Raw genomic sequence first — 20,145 nt, 5'->3', positions numbered from 1 at the left:
CTAACCCCTTTCTCAACAATTAACTAGCTATTACAATCCAAAATAGAAATTTTACATACGTATCTATTTAATTGAGCTAGACAGAAATGGGCTAAACATGGAAGCATTGCTTTCTTTGGGTCAATATTCTCACCAATCACTAAAATACAAAATGTCCTTAAAATTGTTGACATTTTGCATAAAAGTACTTATCACTGTATCTGATTTTCAATCAAAGGACAGTGATCATCGAAGCCTCAAAAAGTGAGTATAGAAATTTGTAATGTTTTCTGCAGACTCTGTATGCCATGTTTATGAAAGAAAGACAAAACTAGAATTGAGGGGAAGATGTTCCTTGTGGTCCTTACGACCTGGTGATGACAAGCAGAGGTTTTATGGGCTGTCAAACAGTCACGAAACTCCAGGTTGCATCAAAGAAAGTTCAACACGCCTTGAAGTTGAAGGATCGGTGATTACAAGTTGTGTGAGGGAGGAGCGGGAGGAGCCAGATGGTATTGGGACATGCTAGACAGTGTTTCCAGCATACTTTGTTTTCTTCTGAGCCTATCAACCAAGCTTACTTAATTTTCTTGAGGATATGGAGAAGGAATTATAGCTGGAAAATCTATGAAAGACTTTTTAAACCTACAAATCCTTCTCTGACTTTAGACTTAGTTGTTATATTGCCAGGAAAAGACAAATGCAGATGTTGGACCATGTCAGAAATCTTCTCAAGAGCATGGATTGTTTCACACAGAATGGAGATGTGGCTTCTGATTCTGGTGGCGTACTTCTTTCAAAGAAATGTGAACTCAGGACATATGCCCACCAAAGCTGTGGACCCAGAAGCTTTCATGAATATTGTAAGTACTGCTTTGGGGGATGGAGTACCACACATGTTATTGCTTGCATGTATGCTTTATCTGCATTATGTATTGCATTTATATATAGCTGTGATTCATTTTAGAGAAGTATAGTAACAAAGCAGTTTATTTTACTAGAAAGAATGCCAAATTGGGTGTTAAGAGACCTGGACTCCCCAAACAAATCCAGTAACCTTAGATAAATGATGTAATCCTTTGGGACTTCAGTTTGTTTGTTCTTCTTGAACACTTAGGTTCATTTTATGAGAAGAAAAATAAATGAAAATTTTTTGGCCAAATCCCAGATCATGATTGTTTCCATTTTGTCTATGCTTGTTTTGCTTTTTAATTTTCCATATTGTAAAGAAGTCAATCTCTCTTCTTGCTATCAGGGCATCTGTATTTTAGTAGTATCCTTTACCATCCTAATCTACTCTTTTCATTATGTTCTGGAAATGATAACTCTTTTGAATGACAGTAAAAGGACCCTGAGTGGTACCTAGAGACTAGACAGGTCCTCTTACCGGTAAAATGAAAGCATGATGATGTATCTATTTAGATATCCCCAAGAACTTCTTTTTGACAGGCAGAGTTAGACAGTAAGAGAGAGAGACAGAGTAAAAAGTCTTCCTTTTCTGTTGGTTCAACCCCAAAATGGCTGCTACTGCCAGCGCGCTGTGCCGATCTGAAGCCAGAAGCCAGGTGCTTCCTCTTGGTCTCCCTTGCGGGTGCAGGGCCCAAACACTTGGGCCATCCTCCACTGCCTTCCCGGGCCATAGCAGAGAGCTGGACTGGAAGAGGAACAACCAGGACACAACCGGCACCTCAACCAGGACTAGAACCCAGAGTACCAGTGCCACAGGCAGAGGAGTAGCCTAGTGAGCCGCGGTGCCGGCCATCCCCAAGAATTTTTTTGTTAGGACAGGAGGATCTTAGTTTCAAATTAGTAATGACCATCATGTGGTAGCACTTGTACCCTAGCAGTCATTTTTCTAAAAGAAGCAAATATGCTGTTTCATTTCATTTCATCTTTACTATCCTATGCAGAAGATAGGATCATTCACATTTTTTTTTTCAGATTTTATTTATTTATTTACTTGAGAGGCAGAGTTACAGAGAGAGAGAGGGAGAGGCAGAGAGAGGTCTTCCATCCACTCGTTCACTCCCCAAATGGCCACAATGGCTGGAACTAAACAAATCTGAAGCCAGGAGCCAGGGGATTCTTCTGGGTCTCCCAGGTGGGTGCAGGGGCCCAAGCACTTGACCCATCTTCCACTGCTTTCCCAAGCAAACAGCAAAGAGCTGGATTGGAAGTGGAGCAGCCAGGACTCAAACTTGCGCCCACAGTGGATGCCAGCACCACAGGTAGAGGCTTAACCTACTACATCATTGCACCAGCCCCTCATTCACATTTTTTAAATCAAAGAACTGAAATTAAAGAGGTTAGGCAAGTGAAACAATGCCACACCATTGGTACACAGTCGAGTTACAGTATAAATTTAGACCTGCCTACACAAAAAACTTATAATTATAGCAGTAAACTCTCCCAAATGAGCCAAGAGGCTACCTCCACATGAGTAATATAATTGTGTGCAATGCCCATGCTCCATAGATTCTCCTAATTCCTCTCAGAAAGAGGAATTGTAACATGCAATTAGACAGATTTTAAATATTTTACATAGAAATTTCCTTGTATGGGTCCTCAGATTCTGACAAACCATAGAAATATTCTCAATCTGCATAGTGTTAAACATCAGGATTCTTTTGACCATTTCGTTGATTGTCTTTTGGTGGTTTATCCAGACAGTTAGCTCATTGTGTTGATCCTTAGGTGCCATCCTCTTAGCCCCTAAATGTCCTACACATATTTCTATGTTTTTTTGTTTTGTTTGGTTTGGTTTTTGTTTTTTGGTGAAGGTAATCATGTTAGTTGCAGACAGAAATTTTCCAGGCTGCACCCACTGGGTATGCCCGACAACTACACACCACCAAGATTTCAGGAACCCAAAGACTGAAACCCATTGAATTAGACTCTGTTTTTGAGCAATTAAGCCTGAAAAGGCAAAGTAAAATAGGAAATCCATGTAACCATTGGCATAAATTCAACAAAATGGGAATAATAGTGGCTGAGAATCAGAATTGATTTGAGTCTAGATACTGCCAAATAGTAATTACAGTTTGTTCTTTACTTTGGCATACAATTAGATTCATGGATTTTTATTACCAAGTATTTATTGAGCACCTACAAGGCCCCTGATACTATGCTATGCACTGAGATTACAGAGAGACTGAAGAATATCAAAGACTGATTTCATGGAGCATAAAGACAGACATTCAAATACTATTTCTAAGAGTAATGAGAATAAAAAAAATAAAATAGGGAGAACTAATCCATTTAGGAAGGTTTTTCTTAGCCTGAAGTCTCCAAAATGAACAGGAGTTACTTGAGAAGACAGTGACAAATAAGTTGGTGTATGAAATAACCAAAAGAAGTTAAGAATGCACCATTTTCAAGGAGCTGAAAGATTATATGAAGGAACTTTAAAAATCATTTGGAAAATATAATTAAAGAATTAGATTGCTTTGGTAAAAACTTTATAGTTCTCCTCAAATTTACTTAAGGGTATTTAACATAAAGATGACGAAAACCACTGCTTTCGAGTCTGTGGTTTTGGAACTGAAAAGAATATTGGAGACTGCATGGCTCTGTGACTCTGATAAGTTATCCTGAAACAGTACCCCACAGGATTCATCACAAGCACTTGACATCTAGTTTGAAATAGGTAAGGAATCTGTATATTTACATGCCTTGGATGATTGTGATGCATACTCAGATTTTAGAACCAGTGTTCTGGTTTGCTGGTTTAAAAATGTGACATCAGTCTTCCAACAAAGAAAAGCTCAGGACTGGACTTCTTCACTGCTGAATTCTATCAGACTTCTAAAGAAAAACTAATTTCAATTATTCTCAAGCTATTTGAAACAATTGAAAGGGAGGCAGTCCTCCCAAACTCCTTTTATGAGACCAGCATCACCTTAATTCCAAAACAAGACAAACAAAGAGAAGTATAGACTGATATCACTGATGAACATAAATGTAAAAATCCTTAACAAAATACTAGGTAATAGAGTCAAACAAAGTATCAGAAAGATCATTCACCTAAAACAATTTGTTTATCCCTGGTATGCATGGATGGTTCAACATATACAAATCAATCAATGTGATACAACACATTAACAAATTGAAGGATAAAAACCATATGATTATCTCAATAGATGCACAGAAAGCATTTGATAAAATACAACATCCTTTCAGGATAAAAATTAGGTACAGAAGGAACATTACTCAACACAATCAAGGAAATTTATGACAGAGTCCAGCCAGCATCATATTGAATGAGGAAAAGTTGGAAGCATTTCCACTGAGATCTGGAACCAGACAATGATGCCCACTTTCACTGTTGCTTATTGAATAGAGTCCTGGAAGTTTCATCCAGAGCCATTAGGCAAGAAAAAGAAATCAAAAGAAAAAAAAATTGGAAAAGAGGAAGTTAAATTATCCTGTTTACAGATAACATGATTCTATATATAGGGGATCCAATTGACTCCACTAAGATACTATTGAAACTCATAAAATAGCTTCATAAAGGAGCAGAATATAAAATTAACCCACAAAAATAAAAAGCCTTTGTATACACAGAAAATGCCATGGCTGAGAAAAAACTTTAAAATTTGTCCCATTCACAATAGCTACCAAAACATTAAATAGCTTGGAATAAATTTAACCAAGAAGGTGAAAGATCTCTACAATTAAAATTACAAAACATTAAAGAAAGGAATAGAAGAAGACAAAAAAAATGGAAGAATCTTTCATGCTCTTGATTTGGAAGAATTAATGTCATCAAAATGTCCATACTACTGGAAGCAATTAGAGTCAATGTAATCTCAATCAAAATACCAAGATTCTTCTCAGATCTAGAAAAAAATGATCCAAAAATTCATATGGAATAAAAGAGACCTCAACTAGCTAAAACAATCTTGAACAACAAAAACAAATATCAAGATATGTAACATATCAAGACATATTATGAGGCAGTTATAATCAAAACAGCCTGGTATTGGTACAAAAATAGACATGTAGACCAATGGAATAGGATAGAAACTCTGTAAATGAATCCACACATCTACAACTAATCTTTTACAAAAGAGCTAAAATCACTTGCTGGAGCAACGGCAGTCTCTTCAACAAATAGTGCTGGGAAAATTGGATCTCCATGTGCAGAAGTATGAAACAAGACCCCATCTTAATCCTTATTCAAAAATCAACTCAAAATGGCTCAGGGATCTAAATCTTTGACATATACCATCAAATTACTAGAAGAGAACATTGGGGAAACTCTAAAAAAGAGAGTGCCATAGGCAAAGACTTCTTGGTAAAGACCCCAGAAGAATAGGCAATCAAAGCAAAATTTGGCAAACAGTATTCAATCTAGCTGAGAACCTACTGCACTGCAATGGAAACACTTAGCAAAGTGAAGAGGCAACCAAAAGAATGTGAGAAAATATTTGCAAACTATGCAACTGATAAAGGATTAATATCCAAATTCTATAAAGAGCTCAAGAAACTCACTAACTACAAAATAAACAATCTAGTGAAGAAATTGTCAAAGGATATGAACAGGCATTTTTCAAAAGATGAAATTCAATTTGTCCAACAGACACATGAAAAAATGACCAAGATCACTACCCATTAGGGAAATGCAAATCAAAATCACAATGAGATTTCACCTCACCACAGTTAGAATGACTCTCATACAGAAATCAACAAATAATAAATGCTGGCAAGGATGTGGGGAGAAAGATTCCCTAATCCACTGTTGGTGTGAATGTAAACTAGTATAGCCATTGTGGAAAACAGCATGGAGATACCTCAGAAAGCTGAAAATAGATCTACCAGATGACCCAGCCATCCCGCTCCTGGGAATTTTCCCAATTGCAATGAAATCATCAGATGAAAGAATTATCTGTACCCTCATGTTTATTGCAGCTCAACTCATAATAGCTAAGATATGGAATCAATCCAGACATCCATCAACTAATGATGGGCTAAAAAAAATTATGGTATATATACATTATGGAATACTACTCAGCTGTTAAAAGAATGAAAACCTCTCTTTTGCAACAAAACAGATGCTACTGGAAACCACTATACTTAATGAAATAAGCCAGTGCCAAAAAGACAAATATCATATGTTTTCCCTGATATGTGGTAACTAATATGGTACCAAAAATGAATTATATAGGAGTGAAATTAACATTTTGAGATTCAGTGATTGTTTATGGCCCTTGTCTCTACTATTGAGGAACAGTTTTTTTTTTTAACTATTTGTTGAACTCTTTACTTAGTGCAGGATTAATCTTATGAGTATAAAGTGCACTGAAAGTAGATCATTATGAAAAATAAGAGAAGGAATAAAAGAAGAAGGAGGAAGAAGGGCTGGAGAGTGAGCAGGAGGGAGGATAGGGTGGGAAGTATCCCTATGTTCCTAAATCTGTGTATATGAAATATATGAAACTCCTTCACTTTTAAAAATTTTAAATTAATTTTTAAAATTCCATCAAAATCTCCTAAAGAGTTTCCAACACAAATTGTTGGGCCCTATTCAAAATTCCTGATTCAGTAGTTCTGGTGGGACTGTGATAATCTACATTTCTTACAAATGCAAAATGATGCTGATGTTTTGGGCTCAGGGACCAAACTTGGAAAGCTATTGCTCTTGTCCAGATGCCTTATTTTAAAAAAAAAGTAGGGGAGCTCTGGAGAGAGAGATTGGCTGGTTTTTCTAAGGTAGTATGACTAGCTAGAGAAAAGCAAGGACTTTACTGCTTAAATTTTACAGTATCCGGGAATCTACTCTTACTTTTGGAACATAGAGAATATGGATCTATAAAACTTAAATCAGGGGCTGGCGCCGTGGCTCACTTGGTTAATCCTCCACCTGCGGCACCCGCATCCCAGTTGCTCCTCTTTCAGTCCAGCTCTCTGCTGTGGCCCAGGAAGGTAATGGAGGATGGCCCAAGTGCTTGGGCCCCTGCACCCGCATGGGAGACCGGGAAGAAGCTCCTGGCTCCCAGCTTCGGATCGGCATAGCTCCAGCTGTGGCAGCCAGTTGGGGGGTGAACCAAAGGAGGGGGGAACTTTCTCTCTGTGTCTACCTCTCACTGTCTAACTCTATCTGTCAAATACATTAAAACAAACTTAATTCAAAGGAAATGTGTTTTTTTTTTTTCCATAGAGTGAAATCATCCAACATAAAGGGTATCCCTGTGAGGAGTATGAAGTCACAACTGAAGATGGATATATCCTTTCTGTCAACAGAATCCCTCAAGGCTTACTGCATGCTAAGAAGGCAGGTATGTTTCACCTCTCGACACTCCAACTTGGCAATCATCCCTGAAGTCATGACTTCCCTGGGGCTTAAGTATGTAGACGAGAACCTACTCGTAGTACAGACTGGATTTTATCGCTCAGGTAAAAGACTCTGCAGAGTCTACGTCAATAAGCCACCCCACAGGCCTCAATCATCTTAAATCAACACACAGTGTTTGATTTTCATAAAACACCTTTGTAAAAGTCCGTTTGTTGACCTAACATTTATGCCATTTCCCTAAACCCTTCCTATTCTGATAATCTAGAACATTCACTTATGATTCCTTGAATGGACCACACCAGTCCCTCTACCTGAAGAATGCAAACCCCACCGTGGCACCTGGTGCTCATCACTGCACCCTCTTTATTGCCTTTCCATTAAATATTTAAGATGTTGTCTATTGCTTCTCAGCCTTTTGCCTAAGATCAAGTATAGATGTTGCCTACATCGTCACTAAGAACATTTTTTAAGAATCAGACTCTATATACACTTTTTTATTTTGCTATATGTTTCCATAGCTATTTCTAGTGTTTTGAAAATTCATTTTAATAACTAGTAACGTGTGTTCATCTCCTATTTCTATTTGGCCTTCTTTTTAATATTTAAGCTCTATTTACAGCTGCCACTACATTATCTGTCATGGATAAAGACAATGTAATTTGTTGTGTTCTTTCTATATTCCATATATAAAGTTAAATGCTTTTATTTGCATCAATCTTATTTATTTATTTATTTTTTGACAGGCAGAGTGGACAGTGAGAGAGAGAGAGACAGAAAGGTCTTCCTTTTCCATTGGTTCACCCTCCAATGGCCACCGCGGCCGGTGTGCTGCAGCTGGCGCATCACGCTGAATCTGAAGCCAGGAGCCAGGTGCTTCTCCTGGTCTCCCATGGGGTGCAGGTCCCAAGGACCTGAGCCATCCTCCACTGCACTCCCGGGCCATAGCAGAGGGCTGGCCTGGAAGAGGGGCAACCGGGAAAGAATCCAGCGCCCTGACCAGGACTAGAACCCGGTGTGCCAGCGCCGCAGGCAGAGGATTAGCCTATTGAGCCGTGGCGCCGGCCAATCTTATTTATTTTTACAATACCACCAAGAAATTGCCACTCACAGAGGTTAAATACCTTGTCCAGAAAAATCTGTGCTGATACTTGCTTTGGTAGTACTTGCTAGCATGCACTCAGATTAAGTTCTACGCTTGATCTTAGCCAAAAGGCCGAGAAGCGATCAGATAAAGTTCTATCTGCTGTTATAACCCATGCTATTCACTAGAAATCACTGAGAAAATGCAATTGTCCTATGGTGTAAAGACACTTCAGGATTCTGTCTTATTCCAGACTGTGTTTGTATACCTGTTGGAATACCACACCTTTTATCCTTTTTACATTAGCAGCACAGCTATGACTTACATTTCCAGAATGTTTCCACTTCAGTGCCTTTGACGTTGCCATCCTCATTGAGAACCAGTATTACATCAGATATGCAATGCAGCTTTCCCTGGCCGTTCTTTCAGGCTTACTTTGTTCAGAACAGCAAAGGTCAGCCTTTTTGGTCTGACATGTGCCGAATATCTCCCTCTTGTGGCTGATGTTGTTCCCGCAGCTCCCATTATTCAAGGAGATGATTCTCAGTTTATTAAATGGGATGACAACCATTACTATTATGACTTATTTTGATGCTCAAATTTCTTGTATTTGAACAGTTGCAGCCCCTTCAATCTGGCCTGTGGGTTCTTCTAACATGAAGGCCCCTTATTCATCAGGTCACTATAGCTAATGAAGATATAGGTGGTTATATATCTTAATTGTAATATATAGATATTCACATATATTACCCATAATACTATGCCATCTCCTGGAGTACTTCCAAGATTTTCCAGGAAATTAAGACAAATCCAATGGCACTAATTACACAAAACAACAGGGGAAGTTGAATTTCATGGAATCTTTTTCTTTGCTAGACTTTTTATTATCTGATTCTTGAAGTCTATTTTGTTTAATAAAAACAAAAATCCCACTTTATTGATGAGGAAACAATACACAAAAAGGTTAAATAATCAGCCAAGATAATCAAGCTGTCAGGCTTCTTAATCAAGATCTGATCATAGATTTGTCTGACTTGAATGCCTTTTCACATGGGATAGTAAGAAAGGTAGAGAACTTTCTGCACAGTTGAAATTTTCTTAATTTTGCAGGAGCCAGGCCTGTGGTGTTACTGCAGCATGGCCTACTTGGAGATGCTAGCAACTGGATCTCCAACCTACCCAACAACAGCCTGGGCTTCATTCTGGCAGATGCTGGCTTTGACGTGTGGATGGGGAACAGTAGGGGAAACACATGGTCTCGGAAACACAAGACACTCTCTATAGACCAAGATGAGTTTTGGGCTTTCAGGTATATGAAAATCTTGAGAATGGAGGCAGAAGTGGAATCTCTTTGAGAGAGCTGAGAAAAAATTTGTGGTTTATAGTATTTGGGTAATTCATATAGATCATGACATCAATATCCTGACATTTCTTGACCTCTAGTTTTCTTATTTTTTCTTATATTAGAAGCATATAGATTAATTTTTCTTATACTAGCAGCATACTAGATTTTCTTAATCACTATTTTGGGAAAGGATGAGTGATATGGGGTTCTGCATATAGAAATTTGGGTCTGGCAAGTGCGATGAGAATGAAGCTTGGAATGCAAAAAGGTCAAGTCCACTTCCTTGTAGGTGGGTATCCTGGGACTACCTCTCCCACCAGTGATGACAGGGGCTACTTCCCACAAAGGAGATGAGACCAGGCAACACAAAAACATTTAGGGGAAACGATTAAGCTTTGGGGACCTTAAGTTTGACCAACATATCTCTCTGACAGTCTCAGAAAAGATTTTTGATGTTTTTATGTAAATCGTCCATTTATGATAAACTTGCTCTTTATACCCATCAGAGAAGAGCACTTACAGCATTCTTAATTCTTTTCCTACAAATTAATCTGTATGGCCTTGTAATTTTGCTGCTAATAGTGTAACAGGGCCTCTCCACCAGGAGGTGGATCGTGTGCTCAGTAGATACTCACTGAAGGTGATTATTGCTCTGTGATAACATCTGGAGAAACGGTGGTTTGCTGACAGCCTGAGACCCCAGAGACACCCATGCATCACAGGTTTGAAACAGTCTGTTCTGAGTGTTGTGAGGGGGTACAGAAACACGCTATTGGTGTTGACAACTCAGGAGCTTGATTGCTAAGTAAATCCTAGGGGTGATTTTGTCTGTGTGTGATTATAATTGTTCATTAACTTTGTCTTTTCCCCCTTATAGTTATGATGAGATGGCTAGGTTTGACCTTCCTGCAGTGATAAACTTTATTTTACAGAAAACGGGCCAGGAAAAGATCTATTATGTCGGCTATTCACAGGGCACCACCATGGGTAGGTTCACAGGAAAGCAGGTTTGTATAATCAGACGAAATATGAGCTTGTAGCACAAGCTTTGCCTGGAACAGGCACCTCACGTTTCTCTCAGATCAGGCCTTGTCTTCCTCAGTGGCTATCAGGGCCGCAGGAAATTGAGAATGAATTGAGAGTGGCCTGTGTTGTGGTATAAAGAGCAAAATCTTTGTAGTGACCAATGTGGCCTCTGCCACCCCTTAGATAAGTATACTTGGGGAATTATTTAATCACCTAGTCTCGGTTTCTTCATCTCCAAAATGGGTCTAACAACTCCCTCTTGGATGTGGTTTAAGTGTTTGGTCTATTCAATATGATGATTTATGTCAGCTCTACCTTGGTGGAGACCCTAAGACAGTTTCATAAGCAGCTCCCAGAGCATGTTATGCACTCACTAAGTGCACTGTATGAATGAAGCCCAAACTGTAAGCACCATCATCACATTACAAAAAGGACTGATGGAAGTTTTACTCAAATCTTTGTCTTCCCATTCTAATGCCCACATTTGGAATTATGTGCTGATGTCCTTTTGCTTTCGATGAATTTGTGACAGACCTTAATGCATGGCCGATGCAGAATACAGAGCACTTGCCTGGGAAGGTGGGAGTACAGACCGTGGCTCTCCTGGCCCTCTATCAGACCAAAACCATTAGGGAAAACGTGCTTGGTTTAGATTGAAGTGGAGGAAGATCACAAGAGACACAGAGGCTACCAGGAGAAAATGGCTCCCTGGACCTTGAGAAGAGCTCTTTACCTTTGCCCAGAGGCCAAACCTGAAGTTAAAGGACAGAAAAGGGTTTCTAGAAAGATAAGTAAGCAGTCTCTTTCTGCAAGTGGTATTTATTCTTGGACCAGGTCAGCTGGGTCTAGCTGCCAGGACAGGATTTATGCTAATTGCTATTGTTTATTTTTTAGACTAATTATTATATAAATTTTATGAACAATTTAACTTTTTTGCTGCCTTTGGTATATGTGGCTTATTATCATCTTATTTCATCCCAGCCTCAACATTAGCAATAGTTGCCTTTTATGAACACCTACTAACTCCCAGCCATTATGGGTACCTCATTTTGCTTCTTCATTCACAAGAATATACAGTAAACATTTGTTCCCTATTTTACAGATAAAGAAATTGTAGCTTAGTGAAAGAACTTCCCCATAGTTACTAACACAGTAGGCCACAAAGTCAGGGTCTGTTTGTAACCACTAAACAGTGAGGTCCAGAGGTAGGTAGGAATTAAATTCACACTTCCCTCATCTTTAAGAACTTATTGTCATCTCCAGAGTTTTTGGGAATTTTTACACCAAATCCTTCAAAAACCACAAGTAGATGACCTCTAAAACCTGTTGTCATACTGAAAGCTCTGTGAATTCAGGTCAGTAATGGGGAAAACCCAGCCAGCTGCAGCTAACTCTAAGGACATTTATTGTCCATTTACTCAACCATACGCTTAAGCCATGCGATTTGAGACCGCAGCAGGCTGCCCAGTCACTTCGGTCTTGGCACTGACTTGCCAGGTGATAGGAGTCTGCCGAAGTTCACAATGATCACTACATACTGTCCCCAAGCTGAGGCAGCTCCTGTGTAGCTCTTCATCTCCTAGGAGAGTGGCCACTTGCCTGAAATAGCTCAAGTTTAAGTTCTGACCTCAAGCAAGTTATGAAAAACAGAGTATTTGCTCTGAGAAATTCCCAGAGAAAATAAGTTCCAATTGGGAAGAGCAATCTCGTGTTTGTGTAAGCCTAAGATGTCTAGTACAGCTTGTTGTGTTGAAATGTCTTCTGCAAGTTACTCATACTAAGGAAGGGGTCTGAGACTCACAGCATACCTGGTTAACAAACACTAAATTATATATGGCCTGGAGCCGCTGGCCACTGACTTTTATTGAGCAGAGAACTCATGCAGTTTACCACATGAGACTAGCCTAACTCCAAAGTAGGGTAAGCACAGCAGAATAATTGACATTTTTATTTCTTCCCCTTCTCTCTTATTTGTATAAATAATAAGGTTACTCTCACTGTCTTTTGGGGAAGATATAATTCACTGTAGCCATTTGAATATTAATAATGCTGCCAGAGGCTCATTTCCTATAGAACTTTCCCAGCAGTCATTTGTGATCTTCACTCACAATGCCATTATGTGAAAAATGAAACAGCTGTGAATCAGGGACTGTTGGAACTAAGGGTACAAATTCAGCTGGCTTGGTTTTAACTGATGCTTTCCAGAGAATTAAAAAAAAAAAAAAGTCTCTTGTTCACATTTTCATTTCCTTGTATTTCAATGACATTAACAAGTTCTAGTGAAACTATCTCTCATCCTGCCCTTTGTAGAAAGCTAGGATGTTATATGTCTGCCCAACTCTAATAATATTGAGAGGCCTTTAGAATTGTTTGTTTCTCCTCAAACTGTTTGATTTGATATGAAGACTAAGGTGCTAATGATGAGGCTGGATGGTATTTCCAAAGGAGGAAGGAAGGGGAAAAAAGATTGTTCTGGTGGTAAACCATGGATCAGGAGAACCTGAACTTGCTTTGTGGCAAGAGAAGTACTCTTGGAAAAGTTATCTAGAGTTCTCAGATCCTGACATTTGAGGGAACTTGTACTATGGTTAGAATTAAGATGAGCGCTGTGGCTCACTAGGCTAATCCTCTTCCTGTGGCACCGGCACACCGGGTTCTGGTCCCAGTCGGGGCGCCGGATTCTGTCCCGGTTGCTCCTCTTCCAGTCCAGCTCTCTGCTGTGGTCCGGGAGTGCAGTGGAGGATGGCCCAAGTACTTGGGCCCTGCACCAGCATGGGAGACCAGGAGAAGCACCTGGCTCTGGATCAACGTGGTGTGCTGGCCGCAGCGGCCATTTTGGGGGGTGAACCAACGGCAAAGGAAGACCTTTTACTCTGTCTCTCTCTCTCACTGTCCACTCTGCCTGTCAAAAATAAATAAATAAAAAGAAATAATTAAGATGGGACACAGTTTATTATATTATCAACTCAGTCCTATGTTGCTGTAGCTGAGAGAGCGAGAGGTCACAAGTCATCCTTGGGCCTACTTTTGCATGTGGCTGTCAAACCTAAACAAACAGCAGGGAAAAAATTCTTCCTTGATACTCACTCATGTCTTGACAACTACACAAAGATCATGTGATTTCAATTTTATCTGCCTATCTCTCCTCTCCCACCCTCCAAACTGCAAATGTTAGCCTGACAGAGAGCACATAAGCTCTTGAAAAACACACATACATAATGGCTAGGCCCCGCCTTTGTGCAACAACTTTTTTTTCTCAAAGATTCTACAAAGATCGCCTGTAAAGAGTGGTATTTGTGGAAATTTGTCTATTCTGTAGGTATAGACACTAGTAACACACTGGTTTAACCAAGGGCTGATAATAAATCTATAGCAAAAATAAGAACGGGAATCTAGCTCATCAGACTACTAGACTAGTAAAATTAGTATTCTATTAGACTAGTAAAATGTGGGTTCCTAAAAAGTTAGGAGTCAAGAAAAAAAAAACAGCAAAAACCCTTCTATCTCAAATGGCTACTATCAAACTAGGCAATTTCTCTAATTCTCAGTTTCTTTCACTATAAAGTGTATTCTTTTTTAATGTACAATATTCTTGAACCATAAAAGATCCTAGCAAAGCATATAGTTACCTCCCAAGATATATATTTTCTCAAAATCAACATTATTGCATCCAATGATTTAATTCAATGAAAACCTACTACTGGAAAGCAAATGCATTAGGTTTTATAGAGAACACAGAGGAGTTTTTATTGTTGCCCCCACCACCAAAGGAGCCTGTAATTTTATAGGAGAATTAAGACACAATCACAGATAATCACTGAATAATCTTAATAAGAGTAAAATATATATTTTACAAGTTCTAGGATACCTAATATCCATGATATATTTCTTCTCTTACAGGGTTTATTGCATTTTCCACTATGCCTGAGTTGGCTCAAAAAATCAAAATGTATTTTGCTTTAGCACCCATAGCCACTGTTAAATATGCAAAAAGCCCTGGGACCAAATTTTTGTTGCTGCCAGATATGATGATCAAGGTATGTGATTCCTCAGGTAATTCCTTGTATATATATAGAAGAGTCTTTTAGCCCAATTTTCCAAACACACACTTTAAAATTAGAGTCACTTTTTTCTAACTCTAATGTCATGACTATTCACTTCGTATGTTTTGCAGGGACTGTTTGGTAAAAAAGAATTTCTGTACCAGACCAGGTTTCTCAGACAACTTGTCATTTACCTTTGTGGCCAAGTGATTCTTGATCAGATCTGTAGCAATATCATCTTACTTCTGGGAGGGTTTAACACCAACAACATGAATATGGTAAGTGGGAGCCAAGTGATTCCCCAGGACTCTAAAGCTAAGCTAAGGGTTGCGAATTTCTCCCCTTGCAGTCGAGCTGATACCAATGGAGAAATCATGTACTCCCAGTAATCTGGTTTTGAAATTGTAAGGAAATGAGAGAAATGCTTCAGCATGAACTGAGGTGAGATTAACATTAGGACTCTGAACTTCACAGATTATATGAGGGTACTTCAAAACATTGGTTGAAAAATGGAATTAAAAATGCAAAAAAAATGTAAAAAATTTAAATCTATGCATAATTTTTGTAGTACTCATTTTCCATGAACTCTTTAAAAATCCCTGTTTCCATGGAAGAGAGGAGGATGGGAGAGGTCTGAAAGCAGATTTATTTCAGTGAATTAACAGATGAAAAAAGTGATTAGAACCTGGTAGTCAACAAAGACTGTCATGCATGTATCATCCATGTCTCTCCTCCACACAGGGCCCTTTTGGGTGTAGTTTAAGTCCTTTGGTGGAACCTTTTGGAGTTTCAGTTTAGCTTAGGCCTACCTGCTAGTAGCTGTCACTGGCAGGGTTCCCAGGAAACACACTCTGAGATGGAGATTAATATGCAGAATGACTTTGGGTTCTGTTCTTGGGATAATACCTACAGAATGGAAGGAAACAGACTGTGGTAGATGAAAATTCAAACTGTGATGCGGTCTCAACCAGAGCCTCAGCTGATCCTTTGGGAATTTGTGAAGATGGGCGGACCCTCAGTGATGTTCAAAGTTCGTGAAAGAAAATTGGGTCTTTATATCCGCATATCAACTAATCATTTAATAAAGACCACACCAGCAAGAGGAGAGACATTAAATGAGATCTCTCTGCAGCTGTGGCAAACCCTACTGAGGGCTGACAGAGGCAGGTATTCTGCCGGCATCACTTCCAGTAGCTGAGGTAATAATCGTTAACTTCTGAAGATTTTTCTGCCTTTTCTAATCAATAATTTGATTTATAGCCTCCATTTAATAAGCATTTGTTGTGTACCAAGCTGTCGTTCCTTATAAAAAGTCCTTAAGACAACTATTATCTATATCCCCATTTCACATTGTAGTACACTGCGACTTAGTGGAATAAGTAGCCCCAAATCACCTGAAAATTAAACAGTAGAGCTAGGATTTTAATACAAGTCCGATTCTCCATCCCATACCCTAACTACCTCTAGTAAAGTTTTTTTTAAAATAAGAGGTCATATCTTCAATAAGAAGCTATTCTAAAACATAAGGTTATATTTAGTAACATTTTATTTATATACATATAAACATGGATATACATGGATAATTGCTGATAATTTAGATTGGTCCCATTTCTCAACTTGGTACCCTAGAGATTTGTTCTTGATACTGTGCACATCTTAGGGGCTTTTTTTTTTTTTTTTTTTGACAGGCAGAGTGGACAGTGAGAGAGAGAGACAGAGAGAAAGGTCTTCCTTTGCCGTTGGTTCACCCTCCAATGGCCGCCGCGGCCGGCGCGCTGCAGCCAGCGCACCACGCTGATCCGATGGCAGGAGCCAGGTACTTATCCTGGTCTCCCATGGGGTGCAGGGCCCAAGCACTTGGGCCATCCTCCACTGCACTCCCTGGCCACAGCAGAGAGCTGGCCTGGAAGAAGGGCAACCGGGACAGAATCCGGCGCCCCGACCAGGACTAGAACCCGGTGTGCCGGCAACGCAAGGCGGAGGATTAGCCTAGTGAGCCATGGCGCCGGCCAGGGGCTTTTCCATGTCACAAAAACCACTCATGCTTTGTTACAGAGCCGAGCAAATGTGTATGTTGCCCACTCCCCTGCTGGAACATCTGTGCAAAATATTCTACACTGGAGCCAGGTAAGAATGTTGAATCTGTAGTCTTTGCTAAAGACTTGTACATTTTGTCTAGAATACAAATGAGAGCCAAATAATTATTTTTCATTTATTCTAAAATAAAATATAATCTGGTCAGTGCTATGTCAACTGTGAATTTCATTGAAACTGTTATGGATCTTAAAGTTGTACATTAAGGTCATCCAAGGGAGACCCTTCTCTGTGTCCAGTCAGCTGGGAGGGTTGGCTGGAGGGGATAATATTTCCACATTCTCCTCTTTAGTTTCTCTAGCAGTAGGTCAAGTAGGAACAAGAATACTAAAGCGGGCTTAATTGCCCTCAGAGATTTCCACAGGAGTCACAGGAGAAAAAGGCATGTGCGTGGCAGTGCTTGGGGAGAGGGGCTAGTTACAGAGACAGGGAAGAAGAATTCTGAATTGGATTAACTGTGTTTCTATCTCCCAAGATTACCACATTGCACAATTTCAGGGGGTACTCTCCCCTTGAACTGCACCAAGTGGATACACTCCCTGGAGCTGATGATGTGGTAGCCAATTATTTCTGTGGTCCATCTTTGTCCCTGAAAGAACCTCACCCTTGCTTTTCCACTTTCCTAAGGATCATCCCAACGTGCAATGGAAGAGCTTAGCTTTGCTTTCTGCACCCTCACAGTGGCAGACCTGAGAAGCAGCAAGCCTACCACCACTACTCCTATCCAATGACGTCTTTAAAAATCTTGCAAATTTTTGTCTCCTTTCAGGCAGTGAATTCTGGGGAACTCCGAGCATTTGACTGGGGGAGTGAGACCAAGAATCTGGAGAAATGCAACCAGGTAAGAAACTCAAATATCATCTGCTGAAATATATTCTTTGGAAATGCTTGAGTGGAAAATTACAGTGATAATTTATTCTAGAGATGAGGAGAAAATATGAGCATCAAAGCAGAAAATAATAGTTCAGCTTTGAGTCCATTTGAAAGTGGGAGAGTTCATAGCTTAGTCAGGAGGCTTCTGCTCCTACAGTGGAGTGGGAGGCTTTTTTCCCCCTTGCTGACGCTGCTCTGTGAACAGGCACTAGGTTCTTAGAAACAAAATGGGGAATATTTAGTCTGGTGAAGACTGTGGTCCACGTTGCATTCTAGAAGGATCCTTTTAGTATTAAAAACCAGAGGGATGGTGGGGAGGATGTTACTTCATGGTGCAATTGAAGGACAGTGACTAGTAGGTGAGGGTGATTGTGTTAGTGTCGCTTCTGCACTACAAACTTGTGTGAGTGAGCTGGCTGCATTGACTGTCCGGGTCTCAGTTTTTATCTGTCAAATAAAAATAATTGGATTATATAATTCCTGAGAGTTCTTCCTGCTCACACATGTAATAGATCTGTGATTTGTAGGTTGAAACAAATGTTATTACATTGCTCCCAAAATGCTATGTAATAAATTTAAATATAGAAGTGTGGAGAATCAGAGTTGGATAGGTATGCTCTTTTGAGTGTAAAATCTTCACTGAAGATTATTAATTAGCACATATGTGAGTATAAATAAACATTGACCATATAAACAACACTGGAGGGAGAAGACTAGATGCAGCATAATTTTTGAGAGTCTTCCATAATTCTTAAAATCCATTCTTGCTCATAATTCTAGATATAAAATGTAGGAAATTGGACAGGTTGTGTAGTGTCCTTGGATAGCAAATTCTCAGTCACAGGTAGTTCTAATTCTACACCCATACACCTTTTACCAAATCCATGGGATGTTCCTTATCTTTACTTGAAATGTCAGTTTTGAGTTTGGAAGTCCATACATTATCCAGAACTGAAAGCTATTCTTTTTCTCTAGCCAACTCCTATCCGGTACAAAGTTAGCGATATGACGGTTCCTACAGCAATGTGGACAGGAGGTCAGGACTGGCTCTCAAATCCAGAGGATGTGAAAACACTGCTCTCTGAAGTAACCAACCTCATCTACCACAAGAACATCCCTGAATGGGCTCATGTGGATTTTATCTGGGGGTTGGATGCTCCTGACCGGGTGTACAATGAAATCATACATCTGATGAAGCAGGAAGAAACCAACTTTTCCCAGGGTAGCTGCAAGGTCACATTGTGAAACACCTGATGCTGACCCGTCTTAGGATAACTTCACAGAAGATAGTACTAGGGTCGTGAGTAGAAGATTCTAAAGAGGATTTCTAGAATTGGAGGCATACCACGCTGGTTGAAGAGGGAAGAGATGTACACATTCCTTCAAACCTCTGCATTTGGAACTAAAATTGACGTTTACCTTTTTTCAATTAAACCACTCTTTGGGTGAACACAGATTTCGTGTGCTGTTTTATATTCTACCATCTTGAAGAGTAGGTGTCACCGATAGCCAGAAAATATCTAGATGTTCTCTACGTTATTCACATAAATAAAATTCCTTAAAATGTTTACATTTTTTAAAGATTTACTTATTTATTTGAAAGCCAGAGTTACAGAAAGGCAGAGGCAGAGAGTCTTCCATCGCTGGTTCACTCCCCTAATGGCCGAAGAGGCTGGAGCCAGCAGCCTAGAGCTTCTTCCAGGTCTCCCATGTGGGTGCAGGGTCCCAAAGACTTGGCCATCTTCCACTGCCCTTCCAGGCCATAGGAGAGAGCTGGATCGGAAGTGGAGCAGTCAGGACTCATACTGGCACCAATGTGGGATGCTGGCACTGCAGGCAGTGGCTTTACCCACTATGCTAAAGTGCCAGCTCCTAAAATGTTTAATTTTTAATAAGCCATATTTTTGGAGCAGTAAAATAAAATGACACACTGGGACAAATATTAAGGTCTTGAGTCTCTGGATTTTTGCTGACTTTGACAAAAGGAACTAGATATTTTTACTTTCAGCCATAGAGACATTAAAACTACCTCAGGAAGCCAAGCTGCTTTAGTAGTAACAAAAAAAATCATTGTATAGTATGGATGAAATCCTCAGAAAAGGTTGAGTTTTATAGCTAGATCTCAAATGAAATAATTATGTAGGATATATATGAGTTTTCCCCTGAATGTATTATGTACAAATGTGTATATATCAATACTTACATTCCAGTTCAAGCTTGTTTGATAGGCTATATACAGCCTGTTGCTAGAAAATTAATGGCTACACATTTCTGGCCCCACTTTATGCTTCCAAGAGTTAAAAGTTAGGAAGAAAACTTTATAACATCATGAATATAATTAAACAAATTATCATTATCATTTGATCTTCACAAAGTTACTGTTAGTCCTCCCAACTCATTCACAAATCTT

At 39.5% G+C, this 20,145-nt stretch overlaps 1 protein-coding gene across 1 annotated transcript; it reads left to right on the top strand.

Annotated features, from left to right (window-relative positions):
• The first annotated feature begins 408 nt into the window (after nt 1–408).
• Nucleotides 409–19,672, top strand: LIPM (lipase family member M). The gene is made up of 9 exons (XM_002718369.6): nt 409–842; nt 7,139–7,256; nt 9,465–9,663; nt 10,577–10,686; nt 14,626–14,762; nt 14,900–15,046; nt 16,824–16,895; nt 17,632–17,703; nt 18,711–19,672. The coding sequence occupies exons 1-9, from the start codon at nt 489–491 to the stop codon at nt 18,978–18,980; spliced, it is 1,479 nt and encodes a 492-aa protein (XP_002718415.2). The 5' UTR covers nt 409–488; the 3' UTR covers nt 18,981–19,672.
• Nucleotides 19,673–20,145: the final 473 nt, after the last annotated feature.

Source organism: Oryctolagus cuniculus, chromosome 15 (assembly GCF_051225735.1).
Source record: "Oryctolagus cuniculus isolate XC-2025 breed Fujian yellow rabbit chromosome 15, ASM5122573v1, whole genome shotgun sequence".
Classification (NCBI taxonomy): Eukaryota; Metazoa; Chordata; class Mammalia; order Lagomorpha; family Leporidae; genus Oryctolagus; species Oryctolagus cuniculus.
The sequence above is the reverse complement of the archived record's forward strand: the minus strand, read 5'-3'. Positions and strand labels throughout refer to the sequence as shown.